This window comes from Haliaeetus albicilla, chromosome 27 (assembly GCF_947461875.1).
Source record: "Haliaeetus albicilla chromosome 27, bHalAlb1.1, whole genome shotgun sequence".
Taxonomy (NCBI): domain Eukaryota; kingdom Metazoa; phylum Chordata; class Aves; order Accipitriformes; family Accipitridae; genus Haliaeetus; species Haliaeetus albicilla.
The window spans coordinates 2,146,053-2,156,219 of NC_091509.1; the positions used below are offsets into that span (position 1 = coordinate 2,146,053).

Here is a 10,167-nt window from a genome sequence, read left to right on the forward strand (position 1 = left end):
GCTGGGGCTTTGTAGAGTGACAGGAATGAATTTGCCTTCCCCTCCCCCTGCTCCCAGATCTGGACCGTAGGACACACTTCAGCATTGATTTGCTTCGTGCTTGGCTTCCTAGAGCCATTTTGTGGTATTGCAGGGGAGGGATTTTCTTCGCTCATGTGCTCTGCTCCCTGAATAAACCTGGCTGGAGAAATAATGGGGGCAGGGTTTTAAATGCAGTGGAAAAAAAAAAAATTGGATTTCCCTTAATGCATTACTAATGGTTATGTCTGTACAATATGTTTGTAATGGGCCACTTTTGGAGGGAGGGATGTTTTTCTGCGGAGGCAGCAGCCGGGGAGGGTGGCAGAGCAGACAGCGTCAGGCAGGCAGGGAGGGACAGGCAGCCCCATCGCTGCTAAGCGCAGAGGAGAGGTTGCCCTACTCCAGCCAGCCTCCAGCCCCAAATACCAAACCTTTAACAATGACGTGAGATGGAAACAAGGGATTTTTGGTGCCAGCTGCACCATGCTCCCCAATACGCACATTGCAGCTGTTCCATGGAGCAGTAGTGCTGGAGGGTAATGACGGGTGGGGGGGGGCGAAGGTTGGTGGCACTGAGGTCTGGGTTTGACACCCCATGAGAGCCTTTCGGGGCTGCTGGGGCTTGGGGTGGGCTCTGGCCAGCACTAACAACCTGCCCTTCTTTTTTGTCCCCTCCTCCGGTGTCCCCCACAGAAGCTGCTGATGGCAACTCAACCCTGGGCGGCGGGACGGGCACCATGGGGCTGAGCGCCCGCTATGGCCCCCAGTTCACGCTGCAGCATGTCCCCGATTACCGGCAGAACGTCTACATCCCGGGCAGCACCGCCACCCTCACCAACGCCGCTGGCAAGCGTGACGCCAAGAGCGCCGGTTCCTCGGGAGGCAACAAGAAGAAATCCGGGAAGAAGGAGAAGAAGTAGAGAAGAAGAAGGAGACCTTAGAGCTACAGGGCAGCCGGCTCCAGCACTCCCCCAAACCACAGCCCAGGCCGGAGGACGAATGTGATTTTTTTTTTTTTTTTTGTGATGCAAAAAGTAGGAAATGCTGCGAATGTATCTCATCATCATCAGAGCTAGGAGCAGGGTCTTGCTGCTGTTAGATCTCATGATGAAAACCAATCCAGAAGCTAAACCGAACACAAACAAGTGCCCTGTGAATACTTGCTAATGTTTTATACGATCCCTCGGGTATTAGAATATGCAAGGGTGGAAGGTCTTTTGCCACATCTTTGGATCCGATTTGTTCCCAGATAGTCCGAGAAAGGCACAAGGCTTGTGCTCGGCTTTGCCCAGTGTAAATAATTTTAATGCGGATATTTTAATTTATAGACCTTCAGTCATTTTTTTTTTTAAAGGAAAAGGCAGTTCCTAGCTTAGAGCCCATGCTCCAGATCTTTGCTCTTAAACTTTCCATTAGTAAAATTCACCCTCAGTTAATGATAGCGATGGATTTGTTGCTAAGAAGTTGGTAGGGAGTGCTTCAGTTCCTGCTTACCTGTTACCCGGGAAAAAAAAAGTAAGTGTTTATATTGCATGAGTCAAAGGGAATATGGCAAAGCTGCATCCTCAACATTTTTTTTTTAAGAAGTGCAACCACCAATGGCCTGAAATATGAGACAAAAAACCCCCCTCCTGATGTCTGAGAGGTAGGGAATTCAATGAGGAGCATGCCAAGGTGTGCAGCAGCTGCCCCAGCAGTTCTAGGGGTCTCCGAAGAGCAGACACATCTCATCCCTTCTTTGCAGTAAATATTTATATGTACAGTTAATGTTCTTCTGGAATTAAAGCTGAGAGAGTCTCGCTCCCCTGTGGCCAGGCAGCCATCTGGCTGAGTTCCTGCTATGGGCACCAGGGGAAGATGCTTCACGTTTCTGCACACCGTGTCTGCATGCATGTCCTTCACCTCACACCTGCGCTAGCGCAGTTAGCTCCACGGACCCAGAGAAGTTCTCGCATGCCCACGCAGTGTGGTGTGAATGTGCCGGCAGCTGCCCAAGCCTTTGCGCTGGGGCTGCCTTGGGGGAGGGTGGGGGGTGGGATCAGTCAAGCGGGATGGGGAAACTCATTGCTTCTTATTTGGGGTGTAGACCCCAAATAAGGGTTATTTGGGGTCTCACTCAAAGAGGTGAGATCTGCGGAGCTGCTGGTGCATGGCTTTGGTGCAGAGTTGGTGACTGAGTAAGTGACGGTTGGTTTGGTGGTGTTTGGGGACCAGAGCCAGAGAAGGTACCCGAGAGCTGGGGGTGAACGTGGGGTGATGCTGCAAAGCTGGGAAGCCGGGGCAACAAGGGGGGGAGGCGTCACATGGGACCACGCCAGACCAGCCTGGAGGAGGTGATGCTCCTGCTGGCTTTGGGCTTTCCAACCCGTGGATGGAATCGAAGGATGAGGAATAGAATTTCTCCATGTCACCATCACCCTTGCACCAGGCCGGCTTCCCATATCAAAGGAGCTCTGAGTCCCCCCAGGAAGGCAGAGGGGGACTTTGTGTAGCCAGAGCGAGGAGAGGGGCTGTGGGGTGCCAGGAAGCAGCCATGCTGGGTTTCCCAGGGTGTGCGTGTTGTTTTTTCCCTTTTTAATCACTAACACGTAACTCACCTGAGCAGATCCATCCCTCTCAGCCAGGCTCCAGCATGGCAGCCATCACCCCACCACCCCCCCTCCCCAAACCCAGGGCAGCAGGAGCATCCAACGTGTTTCATCCGGATCCAGCCACCTCCGGCACTGGCTGCGCTGGGAGCGGTTCCCACCCTGTCCCCTGCAGCTGCCACCTGCCCCTCTCTAGAAATGCTGTAGCTGAATCGTAGTCTTTATATTTCTTTTTAATCTGCAATCTGAGGTAGCGTAGTGAGTGTCGTGTATTTAGTGGCGTGTTATTTTTAATCTCGGTAACTAACTTGTGGACACCAGTATTTTCAATTTTCTCTGTATCTTCTTTCCATGTGGTCTGTGCTCCGAGTGTACGTAAAATGAAACACGTTTGCCCTTTCAATGTGTCTAATATTGAATTATACTATATATTATATATATGCTTATATCCTTCTTATACCCATATAGACCAACGTCGATGTGTTACACGCAAGTTTTATACTCTAATATTTATATCGCTTTTTTTCTTTGGGAAAAAAAAAATAATAAAATGTTTTCTTCTGAATAAATGGTATTTTTTCCAGTGGGAAGAGGGGGGCACAGATGGGGCCTGTCCATCCCAATGCTGCCACTGTGCCAAGGCTGCTGGCGGGGTGGGGGGTGGTTCAGCCCCAGCTTGGCTCCAGCAGGGGGGGATGGTCTTGGGACACCTCTGTCCTTGGGTCCCCCCAGGCCTTTGGTCTGAGTGTGACACGGCCGTGGGTGGCACTGATGTGCTCTGGCTGGTGTTTTTGGGGAAGGGCAGGGCAGACCCTGGCACACCCCACTGAGGAGACCGCGGTGTCCACAGCTACAGCCCCTTCCCCAGCCTGAGGGGATCCAGTTGCCCTTCCCCATCACTGGCAGGGATCTGTTCTCCCTTCCCCAGCCCCGAGGTGATCTGCTTTTTGTGGTGCCTGGGCTCCCCTCTCTGCGCTTGAGGAAGGGCAGATGGGGGAGTCAGGCACCGTGCCCAGGGTCTCCTGGCCAAGACGAGCCCCCTGCCCTCTCCCTGCGGGGGGGTCTGACACAGGCCAGGGAGAAACGTCCCGTGACTCGGGGTGTCACAACCGGAGGAAAAAATAAGCTGCTGCTGCCCAGATGTGAGGGGGAGGGTGGAGGAGGAGGAGACAGAGCAGTCCCGGAAGACAGACAGACAGACAGACAGACACACATAACCCGGGAGGTGGGGAGAGGGGACTGGAGCTAGTCCCCCCCCACATTAGCAGCACACAGGAGGCTCCAGGAGCGCAGGGCACAGCCCCCCCTCACCGTATTCCCATTCAGCCCCCCCCAGTGCCTCCGTCCGGGCTGCAGCTCTGTGGCCTCCACACCCCCCACCACCCCGAGACAGCCCTCACATGCAGAGACCACCCCCCCAAAACCCCCTTGCAGACTGACAGACACTCCCCAAATCCCCTGCACCCCACAGAGACACTTACCCCCTCCCCCCCGCAAAATCCCACTCCTGCAAAGACCCCTGAAAATCCCCATGCACCTCATAGGGGACACCCCCCCCACACACATTCCCCTGCACCCCTCGGAGTCAACCCTTCTCCGCTCCCTGTGCATGAGGATGTGATCACACGCATGCACACGCCTGTGCACACACATACACACCAGAGGGGGTTCCAGCCAGAGCATCCTCCTTTGGGGCAGGCGGTCCCAGACTACAGGGGAGGGCCTGGGGGTCAGGATGGTGACAGGGCAGGGACCTGGCGCTGTGGGGCCCCTGTCACGCCGTGCCCTCTGCCCCTGGCCCTGGGGGCCACTGTCCCTCCCACGCTGGAGTACCTGGAGCGTGTTAGGGACAGGTCCAGGGGGATGACGATGGGGATCAATCACATTGACTCACTGCTAACGGGGACCGGGGCTAAGCACATCCAGGTGCCACCCATGGGCTGTTCCCAGCACCTGCCCTAGCCCGGGTGGCATCGTCCCAGGGCACTGGGCATTGCTGCCCAGTTTGCCGGTGATGCCACTGGGCACCTGGAGCCAGGCAGTGGTGGAGGAAGAGGGGAGGGTCAGGCCAGCGGGTCCCCACCTGGGTGATGGCCACTGCTGGTGGGGAGCAAAGAGGCTCTGCAGAGCTGCGGGTGTGGGTATGACTTCAGGAGCCCACAGCCTCCCAGGTGCCCTGAGCTCCATCATGTCCCCAGCTGCTGGTGTCAGTGTAAGGATGTGCGCAGTGTGAGGATGCGTATTGAGTTTCATTTTGTTTCTCCTCTCTGTTGCACTAAAATCACCCAAGGGCTCTGCGAAAACTGGGAAGGGAAATACGCAAAGACACAAACCTGGCCAATTAGCACTGATGAAGGGAACCCGGTCAGCCATTCTAATTAACAGGGACACACGGGAGCGGGAACATGTTCACTGCAGCATGGTTAGCCAACGGAGGACTTCCTGAGCTGAGGTGATGAGAAAGGGAGGCCAACAGAAACAGAGCCCAAATCACAGCCCTGATAAAAAGGACACAAAGAAGGTGGCAAGATTGACCCCCAATGGCTCAGTGACCATCGGGGGATTAGAGGCATAGCTCCCGGGAAGGGTGACTTGACCTTGGAAAGGAGGGGATGATCCTGGATGTGGGGTGGGAGTGAGTGAGTGGATGGAGGGGGGGTCTTTCACCTCCAGCCATGGAGGGTACTCAGGGGCTCTGTGACTGGAGTGGGACATGGTTTACAGCCCGTATGCCTGATGCTGGCTGCTGCAGGGGGGTTTGAGTGGCTGTATCCCACCCCCTAACCAGGTGTGCAAGTGTATTCACCAGCAAACTTTGAGGTGGCCCAGCCAGCGAGCAGAGGGGGACCTTGGGTCTGGGGCAGGGTATCAGGCAGGCAAGGGTCCATGCTTGGATGCTCTGAACATCCCTCAACAGCCAGAAGGGGCTCATATCCTCCTACACACGGTGCCCTCCTGCTGCTGTCTCACTCTGCTTCTCCTCCTCCTCCATCTCCTTCTTCCCCCGCCCTGCACTGGGAGAAGGCCAGCACCTCTTCCCTGCTCCTGCCCACTGTCCCTTGTCACCCTCCCAGGTACATCCATGGCATGGGACCAGGGGAGCCCCAGGCTGCTCTGCAGGCAGCTGGGCTGGAAACCTTGGTGGTACAGGAACAGGTCACTCAGTGCTGGAGACCCTGTTGTCCTTCCCCTGGGGATTGTCCCTAACTCACCACCTGCTTCTGGCGGGGCTGGAGCCTGCAGGCGCCACAGGCAGCGATGGCCCCATGTCACCAGCTTGTGGGGCTCTTGTTCTCAGCAGTCACTTTTTTTGGCCAGTTGACCTTGAAAATCAAACTAAAACAACAACAGGAAAAAAAAAAGGAATTGAGCAAACCCAGTTTTCCACTGGATTTGTGAACTGAGCTGACCTGTGGTCGCTTGGCCCCAGGGAGGGTTGGGTGGGGAGCTGGCATCCTGCCTGCTGATGTGCTCCTTGGCATCAGGCTCCTGTCATGGGTTGAGTCCCGTCAGGCAGCTCCTCCAGCCGTGACCTCACCCAGCAAAGAATGGGGGAAAAAGATCACCAAAAAAGCTGAATTTTCACTCAGCTCCGTCTCGCCCCCTCCTTTGGGGTCCCCAAAGGAAGTAGTCGCCTTGGGTCTGACACAGACACTGGGAGCCACAGGATTAAATGGGTCTTTGTGCATTCCAGTGCCAAGAGCCTGCAGCTGGATTTTGAGCCTGTCTTGAGCAGAAGAACCCCCAGGGAGCCAGCGGCAGTGGGGGGGCTTCTCCTCCTGTAAACACATCAGCAGGGAGGGCAGCTGATGCCGCCAAAAAACACTCAGAAATCTTGGTGCTTGGGATAGAAAAGGTCTAAAAGGTCCTCTCTGGGGCAGTGGGTGCAAACAGCCAGGCAAGGAGAGTGGGTGTCCATAGCAGGGTGGCACTCTGGGAAAGCCCTTCCCACAGCCCGTGCCACCGGGCTCCCCACCAGCGCCTTGCCATAACATCCCCTGGGATTTTATCTCCCCCTGATGCAGCCGGCTCCTCTCACAGCCTCACATTCCCGGGTGAGACTGAGAGGTGTATCACCATCCTCCACATTCCTTCCTGCTCTATAAATCCACTTCCTGGCGCTTTGATTGTTTTGTTTTTTTTTTTTTTAACAGTTTAAGCCCAGCATGCAGAGACGAAATAAAATTTGCCTTTTGCTGGCTGAAACCTTGTGACTGCGGTGAAGGAGAGGGTGGAGGGAGGGCACTGCCTGCCCTTTGCTGGCCCCACCAGGGCTCGATGGCTGCCAAGAGCTCATCCATCACGCAGAGGAGCAGGACCAGCTCTCAGCCAATCTCTGGGTTGCAGGAGACCGGACAAAATAGGACATGGTGGGATTTCGCCCTTTCGCAGCCTGCCTGAGCTTGTCATGGCCTCTGCCATGCAGTGGCATGAGCTGCTTGGAGCCCACTCTGTCTCTCTGTCTGTCCCCCCCTGCAGGGCAGAGCCCCTGCCCCAGCCATGCTGGTGGCCGGGTGCCGGATGAGCTTGTCCCTAGGGAGCCAATGGCAGCTGCAGCCAAGAGCTGAAGTCATGGAGCTGGGGAGAGGGACAGGCATGGATGGGGAAGGAGAGGGATGCCAGGCTGGACAAAAGCAAACCGGGTGGAGGGAGGAGATGCTGTGGGCACTGCTGTCAGGCCACGGTGTAGCTGGAAGGGCTCAGCTCCAGGGAGACACTGCTGCCTCCCCGGAGCCAGCACGCTTTGCTAGAACTTGCTGGGGCCCCTGCGATGCTGTGGGTGCGACCTGGCAGGGTCACTGTCACTGAGCTGCTGGTGGAGGCGCCAGCCCATGCTCTTGGTCCTTGGGCCTGCTACTGCCTCTGCAGTCAGCAACAGCCCTCCATTCCCCTAGAGACCAGTGCTGGCCCCCTCCAAACCCATCCTCAGGGAGTCCCTGGTGGCACACAGCCAGGCAGGATGCCCACAGCCTGCATTGGCCCTCAGGGAGTTCAGGCAGAGGCAGTGCTTTGGGAAACCCCCAGCCAAACAAAAATTCAAGAAAAGCCACTCACGGCCAAAATGTTCCTTCAGCAGTGTGCACAGCGATGGGCAGGGGCTGCCTGTGCCCAGCACTGCCTGCCCAGCCCTCCTCCCTTCGGCACATGCCCAGAGTGGCCATGCCTGGCATAGGGAGGGGGTTTTTGACACCCTCTCCATGTGAATGGGCAGTGACGCCGAGCCAAACCACCCAGGGCTTTGCCAGGGTGGCTGGGAGCAGGAAGGGGACTGGGGATGGCCGTGTTAGGGCATGTCCCCCTTTCAGGAGATAGGGACGTGGGTGGCATAGCGCCAGGCACATCCCACTGGCCAAGGTTTGGAAGCCACTGCCAGTTTCGGGCTAGGGAGCAGAGCCGCATCCCGGAGACCTCCCGTCCTCTCCTATAGGGCTCACGACACATGGGATTTGGGGAGCCCTCCTGGGTGAACCCCAAGCAACACAGCCCTGCTGGCATGGGGAAGGGAAAGCAGCTGGTGAAGCCATGCCGTGCCATAGGGAAAGGAACCCCCCTGTGCTGTGCCGGCTCCAGAGGGCTTTGGGGAGCACCCACTGCTCGCCTTGGTGGTAGCTGCATGACTGGTCCCCAGGATGTGGACAGGTTCCAGGGCTGGTCGAGTGGGGACCTTGCCATCATTCCCATCAGCTCTGGACCAGGGCACAGCCAGGAGCGTCCCTGTGAGCCACAGCAGGGCAACAGGGGGGCTTGGACCCATCCCCAGAGATAAATAGAGAAGGAGGGTCCTTGCGCTGCAGAGGGGAATGGGACGGGTGCCAGGGAGGGAGAGCGGCCAGATGGGAGGAGAGGGAGAGGAAGAGGCAGACAAAGCTGCTTTGTGCGGGGCAGTATCTGGGGGGGGAAGGGGGAGCATGGGGAAGGGGCCACTGGTACCAGACGGGGGGACTGGGCTAGCTCCCTCCAACCCCATGATCCCCATAGCAGGGTGCATGAGATAGTCTACTGGGGTGCAGGAAGAAAAGATTTTTTTGTACTGTTAATAAATAAAAAAATACTTTTAAAAATAGTGCTTATTTTATCTTTACCCCATCCTTTTTAAATTTGTAGTTTAGGTTCTGCTTCAAAATGTATATGTTAGCCCAGTAGTTTGTGTAGGTAATTTATAAATCAATAAATATATTGGGGGGGTGCAATCAAAAAATTTGGACCACACTGCTCTGCATGATGCTGGTGGGTGCTTCGTGTTGTTAGAAACCAGAAATGCACGCCCCCACCACCTTCAGCACCCTGGGGCGTAACACAGCACCTCTCCCTGCTGAAGACCATGAGGTCTGCTGGCCCCTGCAGAGCTTTGGGCTGTCTGCACCCCCTAGCCGAGCATGAGTCCCATGCCCCTCTGAGGCTGTCCCAGCCTGGCTTTCCTCCATCCCCCTGGTCAGGCCCAGTGCCAGGTTTAGACCATTACTTTATCATGGCTTTTTTCTTTCCCCATTTTCACAGGCCAATGCGGGTGTGTTGAACTGTGGGGTGCCCCAGGAGACCCCACTCCCTGCCCCACCACACCAATTCAGGGCCTCCTGCTCCCCAATTAGCAACTTGTCATTGATAAGCTCATCAAAAGGCTGCTAAAAAAAAAAAAAAAAAAAAAAAGAACTAAGGAGTTTTGACACAAACTAGGGCAATAATCAGGTCTCTGTCCTCATTTTTAAATTACCCCTGCAGTCCCCAGCATCCATGCCAGCAGGGACCAGCTCCTGAAAGCCCCGTGGAGCAAGCACTGTCCGGCCAGCCCCATCCCACACCCACTGCAGCAACGAGGATGCCTTGAAGCAGAAAGGGGGCTGGGGAAGAGGCAGGGACATTTTGAGGTACAGGCCTGGCTGATGGGCACAACCCCCCAAGACTGTGCCTGTGGTGGGATGAGGAAGGCATGGAGGAGGATTAGGGATGGGGAGGAGATGCTGGTGGCAGCTTGCTGTAGCAGGAGGGGCTGGAGCAGTTCCAGGGGATACCGAGGACCCCCTTGGTGATGTTCCACCACCACCTTTCTAAACCCACAGGGCCAGGGAGGGGAGCAGGGCTGCTCCCCACCACAAGCAGGGAGTAAAGGCAGTGCTGCCCTGGGCAGGAGGGGCCAGGGCTGACCGCAGGGGGGATTCAGATACCCCACGGGGTACCTACCATGAGATGCTACCAGGATTTCGGCAGGAAAACAGCTGCTGCAATGTGTGCTTGGCCCTGGGATGAGGAACACAGCCTGGGCTCGGTTGTCCATGCATGAAGGACGCAGCCTTTTGCAGTCAGCTCCAGCCCCATACACAGAACTGGTCACAAGGGCAACTCTTCCTGGACCAAGCCACGGTCACCAGCATGTGGCAAAGCATTTGTCCCTCCAAAGCGGCCATCTGGGAGAAAGCATCCTTCATCCCAGCAGAGCAGCAGGGAGCTGCAGCCTGGCCGATTTCTGGCTGGGTTGACCTCTAAAACTCAGCCAGCGGCCAGGCTGGTGCTGCTTCCATGAGAGCAAGGGCAGGAGGACCTCTCCGCAGGGTCACGAGGA

The 10,167-nt window shown here is 56.3% G+C and overlaps 1 protein-coding gene across 12 annotated transcripts in view; it reads left to right on the top strand.

Annotated features, from left to right (window-relative positions):
• The window catches only part of LOC104323151 (protocadherin gamma-C5-like), a 181,597-nt gene extending 178,419 nt beyond the window's left edge, over window positions 1–3,178 (top strand). For 11 of the 12 annotated variants that reach the window (XM_069772732.1, XM_069772727.1, XM_069772733.1 and 8 more), the window contains exon 4: window positions 715–3,178. In XM_069772732.1, coding sequence (XP_069628833.1) covers window positions 715–941 — 227 coding nt within the window. In that variant the 3' untranslated portion in view covers window positions 942–3,178. The remainder of the gene's footprint in view (window positions 1–714) is intronic. The other variant, XM_069772726.1, reaches the window with a different exon arrangement.
• Window positions 3,179–10,167: the final 6,989 nt, after the last annotated feature.